This window comes from Corylus avellana, chromosome 8 (genome assembly GCF_965113065.1).
Source record: "Corylus avellana chromosome 8, dhCorAvel1.hap1.2, whole genome shotgun sequence".
Classification (NCBI taxonomy): domain Eukaryota; kingdom Viridiplantae; phylum Streptophyta; class Magnoliopsida; order Fagales; family Betulaceae; genus Corylus; species Corylus avellana.
In genome coordinates this window covers 19,393,141-19,417,747 of record NC_142497.1, presented here as the reverse complement: position 1 = coordinate 19,417,747, position 24,607 = coordinate 19,393,141, and the positions used below count along the sequence as shown (strand labels likewise).

Here is a 24,607-nt window from a genome sequence, read left to right as displayed (position 1 = left end):
TCATTTATTGCATTGGGGGTGTTGGTGGGTGGGAGCATATGCTGGCTATATATATATATATCAATTTCACTTTTTAAAGAAAAATCATTTATTGCATTGGGGTGTTGGTGGGTGGGAGCATATGCTGGCTGTATATATAGACACACCGGCACTCACAAGGTTTTTTGGTCCAATCATTCAATTGGTTAACATGGTCAAGCAATTAAGGTAGCAACGAGATTTATTGATACTCTATATCGAATACTTTATTCTAAATTATAGTTTCATATTCCATGATATTGATCAAGTGCTATAGGATTCTCATAGGTGAAAATGCAGTTTACCCCTATGAAGTTTTAGGAGTTTTTCAATTTTAACCTTAAAGTTTAAAAATTGACAATTTACCCCATGAAGTTTCAAAATTTTGCAATTTAAACTTTCAGTTGCTAATTTTTGTTAAATTGAACATAAATTTTTTTTTAAAAAGCCTGAGGGTAATGATGTAATTTCATAGATTTCTGTCCATTTAGACCGAAAAATTAAACGGAGGGTTTAAATTGCCAATTTTTGAAACTTCAGGAAGGTAGATTGCCAATTTTTTTAACTTTGGGATTAAAATTGAAAAACCTTTGAAACTTCAGGGAAGTAAACTGCATTTTCCCCATTCTCATATTAAATTTAGGGATAAAATCATTTTTGTCTTTGTGATTTGGGATTTTGACAAATTGCTCTTTGAGCTTCAAAAAGTTATAAATCATTTCATAAGATGAGCAAAAAATAAATGAGTTTTAAAAAGTGACATATGTCATACTCAGATTAATCCTGATGTTGCACACTAACGAAGTGTGGGGCTTGGCTTGCTAGGCCCACAAACCAGAATGGAGATATAGGGTTCAGCCCGCCAAGCCCAGATGTCCTCCCAACAACGTGGGTCCCGTGGCCTTCAGCAAGCGCCAAGCATAAAGCATGTGCTTAGTCACTAATTTTTTTTTTTTCTTACCTCAGGGAGTGATTAATCACTTCTTAAAACTCATGAAGTTATTTGTCAAAACCTCAAATCACATGGAGGAAAGATGCATTTATCCATTAAATTCATGAGTGACATAAATGGATCTCTGAGAACAAAAGCAGAAATAAAATCATCGTGTTCGTCTTCCATAAGATGAATATTTTCAGCAGATTATGTGATTAACTTGAAAGCTTGATGGGCGTTGATTGAGCGAAGATGCAATAAAAACCGATTCTTGAAGGTGGCCTCAAAGTAGACGTGGCTGTAAGCATTATGGGTGTGAGGAAATCATCCATGGAAATGCTAATTTGAGGTTGATATGTATTTAGGGCGGTAAATGAACATAATCTTGCAAAGAGGCTCGAGTTTTGCTCGGATTAGCTTGGCTCAGAATTGGCTCATTTATCAAACAAACAGAATTTTAACAAAATTTTAAGCTCGTTTACAAAGTAGCAAACTCGGAGAAACTCGGTTTGATTGGTATAACCTTACTTTCATTATTTTTAACTTTATAGTAAGAACTTCTTAAGTATTTAAAAAGATAAAAATGAATTATTTTCATAATGTAATAAATATAGCTTGAATTATTGTAATATATATATATATATATATATATACACGTGTGTGTCTAATGTATATACTGCATACTAAGACAAACATATAAACTTGATACTTAATTTATCTCATTAACTTAAATAATTAAATATTAATAATAATTAAATAACTAATAATTTGTATGAATTTATGAAAAATAAAAATTAAAAAATTACGACATTTATTTTATATATTCAATGAATAAGTTTTTTTTTTTATTATTATTCAATGCGGGAAGGGGGAAAATGAGGAATTACATAAATATAAAAAAACAAAGGGGACAGTGCCATCTTAAGAACAGTTGAGAATGGATCAAATAAATGATTCGGCCCATCAAATGAACTAATACAGCCAAAAACTGCGGTTTCATACCAGCAGGAGATGGTATCAACACGAACACTTACTGGGATAACAACACGACCATCAGTAGTCGGTTGAGGGTAACAAAAACGACCACGGCCCAAAAAAGAGAAAAAAACCAACACACGACAGTTTCCAATACAGTAATAAACCAAAAACAACTAGGGAGACAGGCGGGTGGCCACAAAAAAACACAAGGAATAGAAAAATGCAAGAAAAATAAAGATAATATCACATAAACCCACAAAATGGTAACACCATCGCACCATGGGCCCATCAATAAACAAGTTAACTGAAGTAGCTCTTGAATAAGTTAGAATTTGTTCAAAAAAATCAATGAACATAATGTAAACAAATGATCTAGTTTGATGATAACTCAAACTCAACTCGTGTGCGAAAAAAATTAAACAAACCGAACTAAAACATTAAATACTCAACTCAATTAAAGCCGGCCTACTTGAATTCTTCCAACTCTTATAAAGACGATGCCATTACTCATTAGGTTGTAAGCTTTTGTTATTTATCTAAGAATATTCAATGATCGGCCGCTACTTTGGGCTTGAAATTGAGAATATCACTTTTCCCTTTTCATTTAGGGTATTTTTATTGAACTTTTATTTACGGTTTTATATGTTAAAACAAGTATTAGTGACCTTTCAGATTCCAAGGAGCTGGGGCCGTTTAGATCGGAAAAAAGGAAGAGTGGTTAATATTATATTCATTCAAAATATTTATATTTTGGTCACTTTTCATCTTCGGATAATTAAGAGTCTGGAATTGCATGGGAAATAAAATTTTGTCTAAAATAAAATTTAAAAAAAAAAAATATTTTTAAGCTTCCAAAAAATGCAGTTTTGGACTTTTTTTTTAGAGAAAAAGTGTTTTAAAGTTTTTTTAACCAAACGAAGTCTTAATTGGCAAGTACTAAAAGCACTTTTTAAACTTTTTAACACAATTACAAGTAGGCTCAAGAACATGTTTGTGATTGCTTTAGAAAATAAAAGCTTCATTTTTAAGCTTTTCTCAAAAATAAGTTTTACCCATTTTTAGAGTAAAAAAGTCAAAGAAGTAATTTTGAGATACATGCTCTAAATATTTTTCATATGTCGAAACTTCAAAAAGATAAAATTTTATTTTACTATGTTTCTAAAAAATAAGAAACATACTTTTTTCAAAATTATTAGCAAACAACTTATTTATACATATAACACTTTTTAGAAAACATTTTACACCTTCTTGGAAGAATATTCACAAAACATGTGCTTAACTTTTGCAGAGGTAGGAGTTAACTTATAATTTAAAAAGAAAAATTAAAAAGTTATATAAAAAAAAGAAAAAAAAGAAAAAAAAAATTAATAAAGGAGAGGAATTAACTTATATCACATTAGAACATATTTTCAAACTAATAACAAAAAGAAAAAAGTTCACATACCCCCTCGAATTACAATCCAATTAATAATGTCCCTTCAAATTTTTAATTGGAATAATATTCATCAAACTACTAAAAAATAAAATTGTTAATGATGCTCTTTGTTCACGAAAATTAGTGGGTATCGCGGCCGATATACATGATGGTGATTGGTGAGTCTTCCAAATGTTTAATGAAATGTCTGAGAAGATGAGCAAGTAGTTAGTCTTCCACATGTTTGATGAATTGTCGACGTTGGGACCTTCCAACTACCAAGATTAAAGAAGGAATTAAAAATATATATATTTAAATAAAATAAAGAAAGATTTAGAGAATTGGATGTTTGCTATTTTCAAAAAATGACTATCTAAAATAGAAAAAAATAGACTTTTCTCTTCAAATTTAGCTAAAGTTTAAAGTTTAAGAAGTTATGTAAGAATGCTTTTATCTTTATAAATTGTGTGCTTAATTGAAGAGACGAAACCTTTTAGTTCAATCATGACCCATACAAGGGAGTATATATGATATGAGTACATGTTTGTATTGCTATAAATTCGGACAATAAATATAAGAATTATATTATAGAGCCCATCTGTCTTAACAAATAGATAAACTGTTCAAAATTTGTTGGGTTAAATGAGTCTTATAAATACTCTCTTTACATTTAGTGCTCAAATTTATATAATAATAAAGTTATTCTATCCCAAGATAGAAGATAAAAGTAGCCGAAGCACTAGCTAGGTCAAGTTGGTCAACCATATACTAGTGTCCAGACTGTATGCCACTTTCATGAGTTGGATCCCACAATATAAAGTCATAGAAGGGCTGCTGCTATTTTCTGATAAGCCTTTTTCCCTTCTTTTATTGTAAACCCACGTAGAAATGGGCTTTCAGATTTGTGCACGTTTGATTACATAAGCAAATTCGGCCATTCTTCTTCCTTTAACTAACTTGGCCCTTGAAGCTCCTCAAGGAACACGAATTAGCTAGTGAAAATGGTTGAGTGGAAATCTACAAAAACCCACTTGTGTGCAGAAGATAATAGCTTTTAATGCCTTGACTGTTTAAATTTGCTTTCTTTCTTTTTTTTTTTTTAGTTTTTCTCCTTCTATTCAATGCGGGAAATGGGGAAAAGGGAAATGTTAATATTTGTGGAGACTGAGACAAACTTCCCTTTTTTCACCACACCATGAATTGTGTTAGGTCTGTTAATTGCCAGTGTTTAGCAATAATTAGGATCATTTTCTGTTCAAAAGAATTGCTGAGTATCTAATTTTTTATAACATAAAAATAAAATAATAATTTTACCTTTTGTTTGGACAATTTTACATTTTGTTATATGGAACTGTGTTGTTACTGTGTACAACAATGATAAATAATATAGAATCGAAAAGAGAGAAATTAAGGGAGAATTGAGACATAAATTTAACGTGGTTCGGCAATATGTATAGGTCCACAGAGAGTACGGTTATATTTTACTATTAATGATTTAGGGTTACATCATAACACATATATATAGGAAAACTCTAAACCCTATTTGTACGGACATATTTTGAAAATCTCTAAAATACCCCGTACCGTATTGCGGGGGCGTACTCCCGCTACTTGGCCATTCACTTGTGTTCTAATACGAGCCAGTAGTTCAAACAAACTGGTTCCTTATAACACGAGTGACGACATAATAATGATGTTATCCCAACCTAGTTGCCTTTAAAAACAAGATAATCTACGTAGAAGCAAAATATATGAATATATGTTTTCACGCACGTTACCATATGGAGCATATATTTTAGGGCATTTGATGAATCCATCTCTTATCATAGATAATGATAAGTAAGTGGGAATGGCCATATCAAGCTGAGCCACTGCTCATCGAGTCTTCCACGTGGCTTCAAATTTCCATATATAGAAACCCCTTCCCCTACAAAGCCCTACTCCTGGCTCTCATCCTCTATGCTAAACCATTAATCCCCTCTTGACCATAACCATGTATGAAGCTCAAGCAAGGTGGCGTGGGTGCCTCTCCTCCGCGTTTCGGACCGCCTTAGCCTGCACCATTGTCTGCTGCACCACCCTCTATGGCCCCGCCTTCCTCCAACGCCAAATACCCTTCCCGGCATTTTCCTACGTGACGGCAATCCTCATTGTGAGCACTGATGCAACATTAGGTGACACACTCCGTGGCTGCTGGCTCGCTCTCTACGCTACGGCCCAGATCGCCGGTCCAGCTATCTTGTGCTTGTGGCTTATTGGACCGGCCAGGTTATCTAGCCTGACCACCGCGCTGGCGGTGGCGCTTTGGGCGTTTGTGGTGGTGCTGCCGGAGTCCACTCACTTGGTGGCTAAGCGCATAGCTTTGGGTCAGAGTGTGATTTTGTACGTGATAGCTTTTATCGATGGCGCCGACACTGAGGCTGTCATGCACCCTGTTCACGTCGCAGCCAGCACTGCAGTTGGAGCCTTGGCTTCTCTTCTCGCCTTGTTGCTTCCTTACCCACGGCTAGCCTATTACGAGGTAATTAATTAACCCCACCCAATTAATGTGCATATTCTGGAAATTTAGGGGGAAAATGTGATCATTTTATTTTGCACATTTGTTTTTTATATAGTAATTCTATGATCACAATCTTTCGATTTAAGAATAATGATGCAAATTGATGTTTGTGCATGACTGACGTACTTTTTGTGCAAATAACATCATTTGAAAAAAATATAATAATAATAATAAAGTATGGGCACTGTTTGGTAATGCTTTTTAGATAGAGTGTTTTTTTTTTTTTGAAAAACTGTTATGGTGTAATATAAAAATAAAGGGGTAACTTCATTTTACCCTCTGAAATGACGCGTCTTTTGCAAATACTCCTCTAATGTTTAAAACTTTCCACTTTGGTGTATCGATTTTTTGATTTTTTCCAATTATTCCCATTTCATTAGAGATTGGAGTTAAATCAAACAGTAGAAGGGATGAAAAGACCTTTATACCCCTAAATTTTTTTAAAAAATTAAAATTTACCCTTATTTGTAAATAAAAAATTATTATTATCATTATTATATTAAAAAAAATTGTGAGGTGGCCCACGGCAGGTTGCCAAGGTGACCTTCCGGTTGGTCACCAAGTGACCCCTGACGGTCACCTTTTTCTTTAAACTATATAATAATAATATGACCCGTGGGTCACAAGGTGGGTGGGTTAGATTCATTGGTGAACCCACGGGTCATGAGGTTTTTTTGTTTAAATTATTTTTTAATAAAAAATGATCGAGGGTATTTTAGGAATTTCACACCCCCTTTCGGATTTAACAAAAAATCTTAACGGATGGGAGTATTTGGAACGAAACAAAAGTTGAATACACTAAAGTGAGAGGTAAAGTGAAGTTATCCCAAAAATAAAAATATTTTTGAGTGTTTTATAAGTATTTGGAAATTGACAAGGTAGTCCATAATTTTTTTTTTTTTTTTTTTTACAAATTAATGTGAATTGTATCTTTAAAGTGGAGTACAAATTTTTTTACAAATTGACATGATAATTCATAATTTGTGCAACATTAAGCAATTATTAAAAATATAACTTGTCAATTTAATTAATTAGTAAGGGACTTATAAATCATACACTTTTAATTATTTCACTAATTATGAATTACCTTCTCAATTAAAAAAAACTTAAAAAATTATATTAATAATAGCACTCAATGGTTAAACTGTTACTCCCATCGCCACTCTTTTTGGGTCTGCACAGAACTTTAATCGCAAACAATTTAATAGGCCCGATGGTTTTGTGCTACTACTTTTTATATGAACTGCACGCATGCGCCGAAAGAGCAGAAAAGCTATCTGGCTTGTTTAACGCGTCAAAGAAACTTAAGGGTATGATTGTGATTACGATTTTAAAAATTATTTTTGAAATATTTATTTTTTAAAATGGTAATTTTGGTTTAAATTCGTTCTTTTTCAAATAAACAACATCTAACCCGCTTATAGAAATCGTAGATTTTTTTTTTCCTATTTTAAATTAAGTGCTTTTTAAATCGCAATACCAAACGCTTTATATTTTGCGATATCTTTTAAAAACGCAGATTATTCTGGCTAAATCGCAATCCCAAACGCACCCTAAAAAGTCTAAGCTAATTTATTATTATTATTTTTAGTGTAAGCTTAAGTTAGCAAAAGTGAATAAAGAAATTTACTTTAAAGAAAATATGAAAGTCTTATGATCATGCTGAACTATATATATACCCCTATATTAACAAGTATGCATAGAGTTCATTATCAGAAATGGCTGAAAACTGAAAAGGATGAGGTGCGTGAGTTTATAAACAAGAAGCCAAGAAAAGATTGGTGATCGAGAATAGTATATGGTTGTAGGGGTGTTAAGCTTAATTAAGTTGATAGGAATAGATCAATTTAATTATTTAATTATTACATTAACAATTTAATTCAAAATATTTTCAACGTTACAACATCGGCTACAATATGTTTGAAGCGGATTTCTTTTCTTATGGTGCAGGTGAAACAGAAGCGCAAGCTACTGGCTGAGAATGCAGCAGAGAGGCTAAAGCTCTTTGTGCAAGCATTTTGTGCCGAGAATGGCACATCCCCACGTGCATTAATCTCTCAAGCTAAGTCTTGTGGAACAGGAACCAAATTTCTTCAAAGTATCAAAACCCACCATGTAAGCAACTTTGAAGTGTTATTACTTTTTTTTTTTAATATTATTACTATACAATATCGAGGGATTTGGGTAAGGAGAGAAACGACATTATTGGAGTTGAATAAGAAAGAATGAGAAATAAGCGATACCCACAAAGCTACTTTATTTAGGAAACTACTGAATGAAAGATGAAACATAGAGCTTATAAACTCATTCATCTTCCACTCCTTGGCGATGTGGGATAGGCCCATTGTAACGCTCCGAAAAATTAATTAATTGGTAATTAACTTTATGGTTTACTTCTCAGTCCCATTTCACAATGAATAAGAATAAAGAGATTTTTACTCCTCAAAAATAGAATACTAAGCAACGAAAATATTATAATTTCTATCTTGCTTTTTACATTAATTATTACAAATTTACGACTATAAGTAACGAATTCTGTTAAGTTATTTAACGAAAATTGATTTTAGGGAGTAAACTATTATTTTGGTCTAACTTGAAGACATAGATTATCTTTTATATCACAATGAGTGATTTGTAATGTAGGCCAACTATAGGGAGGACCTATAAATTATTTTTTTATACCACATTGAGTGATTTTTAATTTAAGCCAACCATAAATACTAATTTTGCATTTATCCCTAAAATTTCTTAGGAATAAAAAAAAAACATGGAAATTGAGAAACATCCCAGCAAGCACGCCACAAACTTCCTTGAAGCATGCAGTTTTGAATTCAATTACTTGTGCATTTGCATCGTATTTATTCATTAATTTCTAATTTTTACCTAGAAAACCGGGCCATGATACACAGCACGCTGGCGTGTGTGAATTTTTTATTTTTTATTTTTATTTTTTATAATTTAAAAGAGCCGTGATTCAGACAATGCATTGTTCATGCACGTTGACATTGTGTTTATTATCACCCAATTAAAAATATTAATTTTTTTTTTTTTTTTTTGGGTGGGACGCCCTCGTGCTGTTTAGCTTCACCCTTATTTGTAGGATTTAAGAGTACTCTGCATTTGCAACTAATAAACAAGAGCAACTGTCGCGGTTGTAGATATTTATTCGTTATTTGTCAATCAATCATCCGTTGGAAGAGACGCTTCTTCAAGTCTTTCTCAGCAACTGATGAAAATTCAATATTCATTACAAAGTCAAGCATCCAGCGAATGGAACTTGGAAACTTCCCAGCAAAATAATAGGGTGAAGCTAAACACGTACATGCACGCCGGCAATTTTTTTTTTTTTTTTTTAATATTAAAAAATTAAAAAAAATTAAAATTAGCCTGGCGTGCTGTGAATCACGGCCTAAATCATGGAGTAGCTAGAGCCTAAAGTCCAGTGTCCACCATTGTTTGCCTCAAGAGACACTTCTTCAAGTCATTCTTTTTTGTTTTTTTCACAGCTGGCGTCCTTCAAGTCTTTCTCGGCAACCGATGAAAATTCAATATTCATTACAAAGTCAAGCATCCAGCGAACGGTAGTGCAGAAAAAAAAATGGAACTTGGAAACTTCCCAGCAAAATAATAGGGTGAAGCTAATGCACGTCGGCAAATTTGTTTCTTTTTTTTTTATTAGCCTGGGCACGCCGGCGTACTGTGAATCACGGCCCTTGTTTATTAGTTGCAGATGCAGAGTACTCTTAAATCCTATAAATAAACCACTCTTTGCTTTGTCCAAATTAACTGCTATTTGCTGATTCATTTATCATCATATGTTATGCTGCAGAGTATTACGTTTCTACCTGCGAGGATGCACTTTGATTAATATACGAACTGTGGTGTTCGACTAATCTGTTTTGCAGTTTTTCAGGAATCTAAACGCATACTGTTGTCGTTCTAATAGCAGTTGGTGGGTTAGGACGTTGTATCGTACGCTTATAAGCTTTAGTTATGAATAGTTGGCATCGGCTGATGAATAGTGGGCTGATGAATAGGTGGCATCGGCTGAAGAAAGTGCCGAGGTTAGCTAGCATCTTCCACTTGTTCTTCTTATGTTCTATATTATTTATATGGTCGCTCGATCGTTTCCTTATAGATATGATTATTATCTCTGTAAAAATTTCTCGAACTCAAAGGATTTTATATGTGACAGGAAGGCACTATTTCCTCATCTTTCAAATATTTTGTTGCTTTACGGGACCTAACTATATATATATTTATCATCAACATTTTCTTTCCTTCTTCTTTTTATTTTTATTTTTTTAATTTTTTTTTTAATTTTTAATGTAAATGGTAAAGTGATTTTTATTTTGAAGAGAAAACTTACATTAAAAAATATATGAAAACAGGACCAAAATAAACTTTATTGATATGATATGCATATGTTATCATCACATAATCGAAAATTTTTAAATGAGGAAATATCATTTCTAATAATATTAGATGTAATAAAACATAACCATAAAATATGGACAGAAATTTCCTCCAAACTAGTCTAAAGGAAATATCCTCAAGTGTCTATAAACATTTAAAACGTTAGTCTAAGTTAATAAACTGTTATCAATGACCTTAAGAATTTAATGTTTGTTTTAAATGTTTATAGATACTTGACACTATTTTAAATGGGTTGGAGAATATTTCTTTCATATTGGTTTGGAGAAATTTCTATCCGCAAAATATATAAGGTCATATTCTTGTTTCAAAATGGCTTTTTAGGTGCTGAAAATAAATAAGGGTCAGACATGTTGCATAGTTTGACGAGTGAGGTGTAGTCTTTAGCTTACTATGCTATCCTAACAATATGAGTATTTTGTAAAGAGTACTGCTATTTTTTTACACTGATTTATTATACTCATGTCATTTCGGTTGATGTGTATTATGAGAAGGTATTTAAAACACTTCATATCAACCGATATGACATGAGTACGAAAAATGTTGTATAACTATAAATGTTGTAGCCCATCTTCTCTTTATGTTTTGTTAAGTGGATGGGCTGGGAGGCCCAACTACAAAAGCAGAAAACGAGACCAAGAAATCTTAGTACAATAATTTCTTAAGGTGCTGGCATATAAGCCTTTATTTATTTAATTTATTTTTTTCTAAGCAAGCAAGGGAAATGGGGTTACATGATTAAAACAAACACAAAAAGGGAGGGCACCCTTACAACAAAGCTCAAATGGTAGAAGCAATATAAATACAGTAACAAATTATAGATCCAGTCTAAAGGACCAAACAGCAGGCAATGATGATTGCCAATGGTTCCAGAAAAACCATAAGTAAGCCGGGCCTATTCTAGGGCCGCACAAAGCGGTACAAAGTGCAAAAAAACTCCGCGAAGAGTCCGTTGCGGTAAAAACAACAACCACTATAAGCCTTTAGATAGAACATAAAAATAGATGAGGTTGAGGTTGTGTTAGTTTTGATGTAAAATATTTTTCAAAGATTAATTTTTTTGTTATTATTAATTAGAGACCCTGAAAGCCAGTCAAATTCTAAGAAACTAGCTAGATTGAAGAAAATAATTAGAACAAGTTCCATATGGTCCCACTATGGCGCTATTACATCCATTATTTGAAAGGCCGGAGAAAGTAAAAAAGATATATCATTAACTTAATTCTTTGTCTGTTATATTGTGTTCAGGGATCAGGATATAGAGATGCAAGTTTCCAAAACTGATGGAGATGCAGTGCTTCATTGGTGGAATATGATGTTTGCAGTGTCGTGTGTGATTGCAGTATCAATGGACCCTTTGTTCTTTTACATTCCTATCATCAAAGAAAACAACAAGTGCCTGTTGACAGATAGAAGATTAGAGATCACAGCTTATACTTTACGATCTGTCACAGATTTCATTTATGTTTTGAATATAATTTTGCAATCTATTTGTCCTTACATCGACGAGGACTCTCGTAAGCTTGGACAAATTGTGGTGGTTAGAGATCGTTGGCAAATAGCACACCGCTACTTCTTCTCGTGGCTCTTCGTAATTGACGTTCTCGCTATTCTTCCACTCCCACAGGTAAGGCCACTTTTCTACCACTGAATTATTTTATTTTAGGGGAAACTTCACTTACCCCTCCTATACTTTCGCGCTTTTTGCAGACACCCCCCTATTGTTCAAAACCTCTCACTTTGGTGTATCAAACTTTCGTTTCGTTTCAAATACCCCCATACCGTTAGCTTTTGCAGTTAAAGGACCTTTCTACCCCTAAATTTTTTTTTTAAAAAAATTATTTTTTAATAAAAAATAAGGGCACGATTGTAATTTTCCACCCTTTCCGTTAGGATTTAACAGAAAATCCTAACGGAATGGGCAAAGTGAAAGGAAACGAAAGTTGGATACATCAAAGTGAGAGGTTTTGAACAATGAAGGGGTGTCTGCAAAAAGCACGGAAGTATAGGGGGGTAAGTGAAGTTCCCCCTTTATTTTATTATAAAAAGGGCATTTTGCACATTTAACAAAAAAAATGGTCAAATTAGAAAGGGCTGCAACATGGTATATTGACCTTACAAATTTTTAAATTTCGAGGTTATGATTGCAAAATCGCTTATACTTCGGAGAACATAAGTGAAATTTTTCTAAAAATATCTTAAAATAAGCTTGTATAAGAAAATAGAGTTTTGGTCGTTAGAAGTCATCGATAATCTTCTTTAAATATTAGAAGTCGACTAGGGTTTTTATTGTATGCATGGTATACCAAAGTATGGATCGGAGGATGTAATATCATGATATATATATATATATATATATATATATAGATATCAGAGATATCAGGAAAAGATCTCTTAGTTTGAATAAACAATATTGCCTATATAAGTAGATCTTACGATGAGTTGTATGTTTTCTCCAGGTTTTATTTCCAATTATTTTTTCAGAAATGAGGGACTCGAAATTTTTGCACAAAAGGAAGTTGCTGAACGCTGTTGTTTTCTTCCAATATGTACCAAGAGTTATCCGAATCTACGTATCATGGGTGAATCTCAGCAGGACTGCCAGCAAACTTACTAGAATTGTATGGGTTAAAGCTGCATTCAATTTCTTTCTCTATGTCTTTTCCAGTCATGTAAGTTTGATTATCAATATATCATATTCATATTCATTTTACGTCATCATAAATTTTTATTGCTTATTTCATTTTTTCCTGTATAACTGTCAGATTAATTTTTATCTGAGCCCAGAGCATTTCTATATTCAAGTTCGGAAAATCATTCATTATACATTACTTTGTTTTGTCTTTCTACACAAATCTCTCTATCTTTCGTTGTTCTATTTTCTTTTCTGGTAGGATACCAGCAGAATTTGCTGATCTTTATAATAATGTGACTTCTCTTTCTTAAATATTTAGGTATTGGGTGCCTTCTGGTACTTATTTTCAATCCAACGAGAGACCGCTTGTTGGCACACCGCCTGTAAAAAGAATGAATGTGCTTCAATTTCTTTTAACTGCACACGCATCGTCGATAGCAATGTTACCAATTTTTTAAACAATCAGTGCCCTATAGGAACACCAAACACAACGAGCTTTGATTTTGGAATATTCCTTGATGCCCTTCAATCTGGTTATTTGGAATCTACAAATTTTCGACAAAAGCTCTTGTACTGTTTCTGGTGGGGCCTACGAAATTTGAGGTTTGGACATGCTACACTCTTTGGCTTTCTGTATTGAGCTATTCCACAATCGTTTATTTTTTTCTTATATATATATATATAAGAAAAAACCCATCAACTACCGGTCATTTTAAAGCCCTATAAAGTGATAGACATAACACTTTGATACATCAAACTGTGGCAAAAAGGCTACTTCGTTAGTTATCCTTATCAGGTTGGATGTAAAAGAGCTAGCTAAGGCATTGGTTTGTGATCTTGGTTTCTGTTTCCTTATCTTGAGCCCTACATTTCAGCTGTAGTATTTACTTATACTTTTTGTTAGGCTATGTGGAACTTGGCTACTTATACTTTTTGTTAGGCTATGTGGAACTTGGCTAATTGCATTTGACCTGCTTAATTTGCACCCGACCCGATCTAATGTTGGAGGCCCTATGGTTTAAATGAGATTTTTTCTAAGGTTTAGTCCATGGAGCGGAGGCTTGGGCTGATAGACGCTTACACCCGAACTGGTCCGATGTTTGAAACTGTTTTGGTATTTTGACCTAGTTGAGGATCATATTTATAGTCAATTCTGACTAGGGTTTTGTATGAATGTATTATTGACACATCTTGTACTGTTTCCCTCGAAAATAGTAAAACCTCGTTGAAACTTTGTAGACGTAGCCCTTAGTAGTGAACCAAGTAAATCTCTGTGTTTTGTGATTGCTTATCTTTGCGTTCTTATTTCTTGCATCTCACCGGTTATGTGGAATAAGATAGATTTCCTAACACTTTCAACGTAAATCTGTTATATTATTATTATTGTTATATGTTGAGCATATTATATGATTCTGATATTGCTATTAAATACATGAAATTTTCTCCAATATTTGCAGTTCTTTTGGTCAAAACCTTCAAACAAGTTCATATTTTTGGGAGAACTGCTTCGCAATTTCTGTCTCAATCATTGCCTTGATGCTGTTTCTGTATTTCATTGGAAATGTGCAGGTTGGTGCTCAACATCTTTTTAAAGCTTTAGGGTGCTTGATTATATAATTATGTACAACATTAGAGATGGTTTCTATATATATATTCATGTAGAAGGGACACAACATGCATGCACTCGTTATGCATGCACGGGACGGTTTCCTCTAAAAGGGAACTTTGAAGAGTTTTTGTACCAATCATGCATAAACTTTTATTTTTGTTAATGATTTTAGTTTATTTTTTTTAATAGAAAAAGCAGGAGAAGATAACCAAAAGTTGACACTAGTCTCTATTAACTATTGGACGCACCATATATATGTATCAAACAAGAGGGGTCTAGACAATCTCAAGACGCATGGAAGGCCTTAGGCCAAACAGAATCCTCTCCGTATTTAATGTTTTATCTAATGGTCTAGATGATGCCACATAATAAATATTTTGATAGGCCATTCAAAACTTTTTTGGTTGATGAATAAGATTCTTTTCTTCACTCCTGTCTTCCTTTTTCTTTCACCATACTATATATACGCTATATATATATATATATATATGTTTAGAGATAGATAAAGTTTTCTTCACAAAGATTGTAGTAAGATAAATTATTGTTTGAGGAAGACACTATACGTACCACAGCTATAATTAATTTCATTGTTCACTTGTGCAAAATTCAGGGTTTTAATTATTATTATTTTTTTTTTGGAGTTTAGATTATGTAATTTGTGTTGCTTATGTTTTGCCAAAGGTTATCGAGAGTTGAAAATTTCCCTATAGACTTAATTTTATGTCCAAATTTTGTACATTTGTAGAAATTTTTTTATTTATGAAATTTATTAATAATTTTGATAGCTAATAATTTTTCCATCTATCGATATTATTAAGTATAAAAGGGTTAACTATATATTTAAGTGTAATAACATCGATTAAATGATTAAATTCGTCATATCTTATTTATGAACCTAGCTAAGATTTAAGGATAATGTAATTATCAATAGAATTTGATGTTGTGAACTTGTCTTGTAACAGACGTATAGACAGTTGGCAACTGAAAGGTCAGAAGAAATCATACAAAATATGAAAGTTAAAGAACGAGAAATAGATCTATGGATAGATAGAAACCAGCTCTCTAAATGTATAAAATAGGAGATCATGCCCATTGTTCAACACATGCTGGAAGAAAAAAAGGATCTTGATGTTCAGAATCTACTATCTTATCTTCCCAAAGGACTTGAAAGGAAGATTAAGCGTCATATCTGCTTGCCCCTGCTACAGAAAGTAGCCCCTCTATCCTCTCCTCTCCTCTCCTCTCCTCTCCTTTTTTACCCTTGTGATCATTACTCCTTTTTTGTTTGTGTTAGGTGCCACAGCTTGAAGGAAAAAGTGACTATCTGTTGCAATTGATTTGCGATTCTCTCAAGCCATTGTACTACAATGAGGACAGCTACATTCTTCGGGAGGGAGAACCACTTACTGCGATGCTCTTCATCACAAAAGGAAGCGTATGTTGCTTCAAAACCAGTAATCGTGAGGGAACCGTCTCAGGCACTCAGTGTATTGAAACATGTGGGTTCTACGGAGAAAAACTTTTAGAGTGGTGCCAGTTCAATGACTTCCCCTCACCCGGACCATCCGACCTCCCAATTTCCACCAAAACTGTAAAAACACTTACAAAAGTTGAAGCCTTTGCTTTAAAGGCCAATAACTTGAACATTCTAGTTGCCAGGCGAATCCAAGTAATCTCTAATGCAAAAGAGAAATTTAGACAAGCAGGTCGTCGGCGCCATGAGGAAAACGGTGGCGCTCTTTTGGTGCTTCAAGTTCAAGGCCCCATGCAGTAGTGCCACACGTTGAAAAGCAAGGTCTTTGTGTTAAGTTGCATATAAACTCCATTGGTTTCTAGTTGTTTGAATTCTGAACGGTGAAGGTAGAATTAGGAAATGAACAACTTGTTAACTTATAAAACTCTTGAATTGCAACATATATTGTTATTTGCTGAGTGTACGTATGTCTTTACTTTTTCAATGTTGTACCTTGATGTAGAATTGATAAGTGCCAAAATATTCATATTTTAGCATTTAAATTTATGTGTATGAATTCCTTAATATTGTTATTTTAAGCTATTTTAGTTCATTTTTGTGTTTTCCATGCTTTTGAAAGAAAATGAAGTAAAACTGAAAGATTTGGGCTCAAAAGAAAAAAATTGGAAAAAATGGAGTTCCTGACATTGCGATAGATCGTAGCTCTCTTGCGATTGAGCGCACTACCAGAGAGGACCAGCCGCAAAGCAGTCATGCGCGATCGAGCGCACGCGGGTTGCGATCAATCGCACCTGCGTGCAAGTGCCACATCAGCTACAGCCAAGACCCCCTTTCCTTCCATATTAGAGTTTTCCAATTCCCACTTGTAATAGAATTAAAAACCCTACAAATTTTTTAGGTTTACTAGTGTCACAATGACTTCTAAAGCCTATAAATAGACCTCTTAGGCTCTAGGAATAAGTGTGGAGAAAATAGGCACAAGCTCTGGAAAGAAACTGAAGGCTAAATCAAGAGGAGTTTGGGTTTTTTCTCTTCCACCCTTTTTATTTTCATAATGTAGTTTATATTTTAATTAGGGCTAGATTAAAACTCTAATCATGTCTATTTATGATTACAATATTGGCGTCTTTGCTACAATTATATTTGGTGTTTTTAACTTGATTAATTCCTGCTTTCATAAATTCCTCATATGTGTTTGTCTGGCCAACATATGCATGTGGTATGGACTAGTTAGTTAAATCAATTTGGATGATCGAGTCCTGGGTTTAATAAGAGTAACAAAAGATATCCACACCAGATTCTTGGGTTAATCAATATAGGGAACCAGGAGTAGACACCCATGCCCTAGGCCTCGTGTGTCTGTCGATTTCCACAGATTTATGTTTTCTTAAAGAACAACTTAATAGACACTCATCCTAAATCTTTTAAGAAAGAAAAGAATTAGAGTAAACACCCATGCATAATTTGTTGCTTAGGGAAATCAATAGCTTAAGGAGTAGACATCTATGCCCTTAGGTTGGCAAGCATTAATTATATCGGTATAATTGGCGCATTGGCATATTGTTATCTTAATTAGTCTGATTAATGGTGGATATCAAAACCCTAATCCTTTTTAGTTTTGGTTTATTTTTTATTTCTTTATATTAAATTCAATCGTGATAATTGAATTTTATCTTTTAATTAAATAGGAATTTACTTCTAAACATAATTTACCAATCCTTGTGGGAATGATCATGTACTTGCACCATATACTATTATGTTAACCTTGTGCACTTGCAGGTAAAACGTACAATTATTTACCTATTAATTTATTTTGATTTTTGCACAACAAGTTTTTGGCATTGTTGCCGGGGATTGTGTTAAATTGTGTTTAAAATTATTTTCCTTTAGTTTTGTTTTTTTAATTTTAAATTTTAAATTCTATTTTTATCAAAAAAATATATATATAAAAAAAAAAAAAAAATTTCCATTCTTTCTCAATTTTCTGTTTTATGTTTGTCTCAAATTTGCGAAGAAAGTATTCTGTTACTGCGATCGAGCATAGGCCAAGTGCGATCGAGTGCACTAACCTGCGATCGAGCGCAGTTCCAGGGAGCAATTTTGCATTTATTTTATTTTATTTTTATATTTCTATTTTTTGTTTTGTTTCCTGTCTATTATTTTAATTTTTATTTCTGTTCTATATATATATATATATATATATATATATATAGTTTTTTAGTTTTCCATTTACTTATCCTATTCTATTTCAGTTTTGTTTTAATTTTTCTTATTTTATTTTCTTTGTTTTTGTTTGCTTATAATTCTTTTATTTTATTTTTCTTTCTTTGCTCTGTTTTGTTCATTTTTTATGTATTTATTATTTTGTCATTCATTTCCATTCTGTCCGCAAATCTCATCTAATTTGCGGCAGTGCGATCGAGCGCACAATTGCCTATGAGCCTTATATGTTTATGTTTTGCGACAGTGCGCTCGAGTGCCCAATCTAGGGAGATCGAGCGCAACTGTGCGATCGAGCGCATAGCCAAACAGCAATCCGGAAGTTGCTAATTTCAATCTTGTATTTTTATTTTTATTTTATTTTTCTATGTTTTCTTTTATTTTGCCTTTTGTTTTATATTTCTGTTTTTAAAGTCTTTTAGTTATTTTTTTTAAAAAAAATTTTATTATTTTTGTGGTTTTAATTTCTCTTTGTTTTCTGTTCACAACTTTGAGCTACCATGCGACAGTGCAATTGAGCACACCTCCATATGCAGCGTCCTCATCTGCCTTTGCTTCGGCGCAAAGATCTCCGAAGATGAGATCAAGAAGATAGAGAGCGTGCTAAAGGAGGTGATGTTGATCACATTACCCAAGCTCCCTGATTTCTTTCCAGTCCTCACTCCCTTGTTCCGCAAGCAACTCAGACAAGCCAAGGCGCTTAGAAACAAACAGTTGGAGTGCTTGATTCCGCTCGTGAGAAATAGAAAGGCTTTCGTGGAGAGCGGCGGGAATGGCGGTCCGGAGATGGCGAGCCCCGTTGGCGCCGCTTATATAGACTCGCTTTTCGAGTTGGATGCGCCGGGTCGGGGCGAGTTGGGAGAAGAAGAGCTCGTGACGCTTTGCTCGGAGGCGATCAACGCCGGGACGGACACGAGCGCTACTACTTTGGAGTGGGCTTTGCTTCACTTGGTGCTGGAGCAAGAGATTCAAGAAAAGCTGTACAAGGAAATCGTTGAGCACGTGGGAAAAGATGGGCTCGTCACTGAGAGCGACGTGGAGAAAATGAGCTACCTCGGTGAGGTGGTCAAAGAGACTTTCCGGCGACACCCACCGGGCCATTTCCTCCTCTCTCACGCAGTCACGGAGGAGACGAAGCTCGGAGGGTACACCATTCCGGAAAACGCGAGCGTAGAGTTCTGCACGGCATGGGTGGCGGAGGACCCGGCTCTTTGGGATGACCCGGGTAAGTTCCGACCCGAGAGGTTCTTGGTGGGTGATGGGGTCGACGTGGACGTGACGGGGACGAGGGCGATGAGGATGCTGCCGTTCGGGGCCGGCCGGCGGATTTGTCCGGCACTGACGCTGGGGACTCTGCACGTGCTCCTGTCGCTGGCGAGGATGGTGCATGCTTTGAAGTGGTTGCCGGTTCCCGGAGCCCCATCCAGCCCGGCTGAGACTTTTGCTTTCACTGTTGTGATGAAGGACCCTCTCAAGGCCTTGATCTTGCCAAGGGTGTGAATTGGGTAATGCTCTCGGGACTTGTGAGAGCTAATTTTGGTCTATTGGGATTTGAGATGCCTTTAATAAATCTTAATTAACTAGTTTCCTTATATATATATTATGAGTGGTAGAATGAAGGTTGAATTAATCCTTATTTTAAAACCCTAAAGTGCATTCTAATTAGTGTTTTTGTGAGGAGAATGTATGTTTGTTAAAATTTCTGTCATCTAATTTTTTGTTTTCCATCCGTATAATGAACAGATGAATCTAACATTGAATTTCTGAGTCCACAAATCTAATTGATCAAAATATGGTTAAAAGATAGTTCTATAACATGTTTTTTTGTTATATTCGCACACACAGTAACATTCTCGGCTGATGTGGCTAATGTAACATGCATAATATAGTTAACATTAATGAAAAGTATAAACACAAACACCCATCAATTGAAGAATGTTGCTTGAGATTTTACAAGTTTTCTTATAAATTGCCATATCATTCGTAAAATGACTAAACAAAAAATATTGTGAATTTAACTAGTTACTTACTGATTTATAATTATTTTACTAATTGTGAATTGGTAATTTGTAATAAACATTGTAGTATTCTAAACATTTTTTTAAATAGAACAAAACTCTCTTTATTTCAAGTGAAATAAAGAAGAAAAAAAAAAGTATTATTATATCCTTATTTATTCGTTAGCACATAAATGTATCATAGGGGAGTTGGTAGGTCCATACGTATACATTTTAAGGGCCATTAATGCCCGAGCCATTGCTGGTTGCTTTCATTTAAGTTCCTTACCAGCCCGACCCGACAAAGATTAGTAGGTCAAATCGCAGCTAATGGGCTAGGGGCATGATGAATAGTAGGATACTAATTTGTCAGTCAAATTCATTTACTATCCATGCAGACTAAAGTTAACTGGCCCATTAATTACATAAAATAATAGGATTTGGATTGATTATTTTTTTAGTAATAGTAAAAAGTGATTGATTTGAACGTTGAATTATGTGATATGAAGCCATGAAGGTTTGACTTTTGTTAGAGAAAATTTTTTAAAAAAAAATTGATTTTTTTTTTTTTTTTTGGGGAGAAGTGAAAAATAATGGTAAAGAATGTTAAAAATGTTTGTCAAGTGATTTTGAGATTACGATTTTATAGATAAAAAGTGCAATTTTAAATTAAATTACAGAAAATGAATTGTTTGAAATTACGTTTTTAAAAAATTGCAATTTGAAAATACAGAAAATTTACTTTTTCAAATCGAAAGTAATGAGGTGTTTTTTTGAAAACAACGAATTTTAAAGACTAAATTACAATTTTAAAGGTTAAACTATAATTTTGTCAAATGCTTAACTAAATTTTTAAAAATCACGTTTTGAAATCGTACATTTATAAATCACAAACCCAAACAAACCCTAAGCCAAAATGATCAATTTCGTATTCAAGATTTTATTTTGTTCTATATAACGTTATATATGATGTTACGTCATTTAAACCTGTCATAACATTTATAATTTAAAATGAAGTGATAAAATATACATGCACAATTAAATTTGTGAACTATAATATAAAAAATGAAATAAATTATCTCAATTTCACTTTTTTAAGAAAAATCATTTATTGCATTGGGGTGTTGGTGGGTGGGAGCATATGCTGGCTATATTATATAGACACACCGGCACTCACAAGGTTTTGGTCCAATCATTCAATTGGTTAACATGGTCAAGCAATTAAGGTAGCAACGAGATTTATTGATACTCTATATCGAATACTTTATTCTAAATTATAGTTTCATATTCCATTATATTGATCAAGTGCTATAGGATTCTCATGGGGAAAAATGCAATTTATCCCTATGAAATTTCAGAAGTTTTTCAATTTTAACCCTAAAATTCAAAAATTGACAATCTATCTCCCTGAAGTTTCAAAAATTGGTAATTTAAACCTTCTGTTACTAATTTCTATTAAATTGGACAAAATTTTTTTTAAAAAAAACCTGAGGATAATGATGTAATTTCATAGATTTCCGTCAATTTAGACGAAAAAATTAAACTGAAGGTTTAAATTGCCAATTTTTTAAACTTCAGGGAGTAGATTACCAATTTTTGAACTTTTGGGTTAAAATTGAAAAATTCCTGAAACTTCAGGGGGATAAATTACAATTTTTCCCATTCTCATATTAAATTTAGGGATAAAATCATTTTTGTCTTTGTGATTTGGGATTTTGACAAATTGCTCTATGAGCTTCAAAAAGTTATAAATCATTTCATAAGATGAGCAAAAAATAAATGAGTTTTAAAAAGTGACACGTGTCATACTCTGATTAATGCTGATGTTGCACACTAACGAAGTATGGGGCTTAGCTTGCTAGGCCCATGAACTAGAATGGAGATATAGGGTTCAGCCCACCAAGCCCAGATGTCCTCCCAACAACGTGGGTCTCGTGGCCTTCAACAAGCGCCGAGCATAAAACATGTGCTTAGTCACTAATTTTTTTTTTTCTTACCTCAGGGAGTTATTAATGACTTCTTAAAACTCATGAAGCTATTTGTCAAAACCTCAAATCACATGGAGGAAAGATGCATTTATCCATTAAATTCATGAGTGACATACAGTGGCGGACCCACGTATGGGCCAGTGGTGGCCACGGCCCCCCCAAGAGAAATTACAAAAAAAAACTTTGAGCACAAGTTTAGGCTATTTAGCTGCTGACCACTCATCCATCCAGCTACATACGGCCCCCACAATTCCACAAAGAATTTTGTTTTTTAAAAAACTTTGAACACTTGTCTGGAGCACCGAGCACACAATCAACTACAAAGGGGCCCCTCCAAGTATTAAAAAAAAAAAAAAAAAATTATTGCTGGTCTGCAGTAGCCCCAAAAGTTATTAAAAAAAAAAAAATTTCCCTCTTTCTCAAGACTCACGCACTCGCCTCTTGGCCTCTGTCCTCAGAGTTCTCTCCCTTACATTTTCTATTGCAGAATTATGCCAAGGATTGGCAAAGACAAAAAAATCAAAGACATACTATCTTATTGATAGATTGATTCGTCTTATTTTGACTCTGCCAGTATCTACAACAATTACTGAATGAGTATTTTCAGCAATGAAAATTGTTAAAACACGACTACGCAACAAAATGGAGAATGATTTTCTTACAAATAGTTTAGTTATTTATATTGAAAGAAAAATTGCTGAGAGTTTCGATTTAGATTCGATACTTGATGATTTTGTACTTCTAAAAGATTGTAAAGTGCAGTTCTAGACACTTTTTTGTATTTCTATCTTTTTGATATAGTGTTGACATGTTATATTTCTAATATATTAATTTGAGCACATATTTATGAACTTTTATAGATTTTTTTTGTGATGCATATACTGTGTGAATTACCAAATTTTCAGTGTGAACAAAATTTTTAGAACGCAAAAAAAATTTTAGGATGTGAAATTTTTTTTTACGGCCCCTACATTCTTAAACATCTGGCTCCGCCACTGGTGACATAAATGGATCTCTGAGAACGAAAGCAGAAATAAAATCATCGTGTTCGTCTTCCATGAGATGAATATTTTCAGCAGATTATGTGATTAACTTGAAAGCTTGATGGGCGTTGATAGAGCGAAGATGCAATAAAAACCGATTCTTGAAGGTGGTCTCAAAGTAGACGTGGCAGCAAGCATTATGGGTGTGAGGAAATCATCCATGGAAATGCTAATTTGAGGTTGATATGTATTTAGGGCGGTAAATGAACATAATCTTGCGAAGAGGCTGGAGTTCTGCTCGGATTAACTTGGTTCAGAATTGGCTCATTTATCAAACAAACAGAATTTAAACAAAATTTTAAGCTCGTTTACAAAGTAGCAAAACTCGGAGAAACTCGGTCTGATTTGTATAACCTTACTTTCATTATTTTTTAGTATTATTTTTAACTTTATAGTAAGAACTTCTAAAGTATTTAAAAAGATAAAAATGAATTATTTTCTTAATATAATAAATATAGCTTGAATTTTATATATATATAGTGTGTGTGTGTGTGTCTATAGTACATATATACTACTACATACTAAGACAAACATATAAACTCGATACTTAATTTATCTAATTAACTTAAATAATTAAATACTAATAATAATTAAATAACTAATAATTGGTATGAATTCATGAAAAAAAAAAAACAATTAAAAAATTACAACATTTACTTTATATATTCAATGAATAAGTTTTTTTTTTTTTTATTCAATGCGGAAAGGGAAAAATGGGGAATTACATAAATATAAAAAAACAAATGAGACAATGCCATCCTAAGAACAGTTGAGAATGAGTCAAATAAATGATCCGACCCATCAAAAGAACTGATACAGCCAAAAACTGTGGTTTCATATCAGCAGGAGATGGTATCAACACGAACACTAACTGGGATGGTTGAGGGTAACAAACACAACCACAGCCCAAAAAAGAGAAAAAAGCCAATACACGACAATCTCCAATACAGTAATAAACCAAAAACAACTAGGGAGATAGGTGGCCACAAAAAACACAAGGAATAAAAAATGCAAGAAAAATAAAGACAATATCACATAAACCCGCAAAACGGTAGCACCATCGCACCATTAGCCTATCGATAAACAAGTTAATTGAAGTAGCTCGTGAATAAGTTAGAATTTGTTCAAAAAATCAATGAACATAATGTAAACAAATGATCTAGTTTGATGATAAACTCAAACTCAACTCATGTTCGAAAAAAATTAAACAAACCGAACTTAAACATTAAATACTCAACTCAATTAAAGCCTACTTGAATTCTTCCAACTCTTAAGACGATGCCATTACTCATTAGGTTGTAAG

General features: G+C 33.5%; 1 protein-coding gene and 1 pseudogene across 1 annotated transcript; both read left to right on the top strand.

The window, feature by feature from the left end:
- The first annotated feature begins 5,337 nt into the window (after positions 1-5,337).
- Positions 5,338-16,356, top strand: LOC148584238 (cyclic nucleotide-gated ion channel 1-like; annotated as a pseudogene).
- A 1,456-nt stretch (positions 16,357-17,812) lies between these two features.
- Positions 17,813-20,020, top strand: LOC132163922 (cytochrome P450 77A3-like). The gene is made up of 2 exons (XM_088518818.1): positions 17,813-17,835; positions 18,786-20,020. Exons 1-2 carry the CDS (start codon positions 17,813-17,815, stop codon positions 19,774-19,776), a joined length of 1,014 nt encoding a protein of 337 aa, XP_088374944.1. The 3' UTR covers positions 19,777-20,020.
- The last annotated feature ends 4,587 nt before the right edge of the window (positions 20,021-24,607 follow it).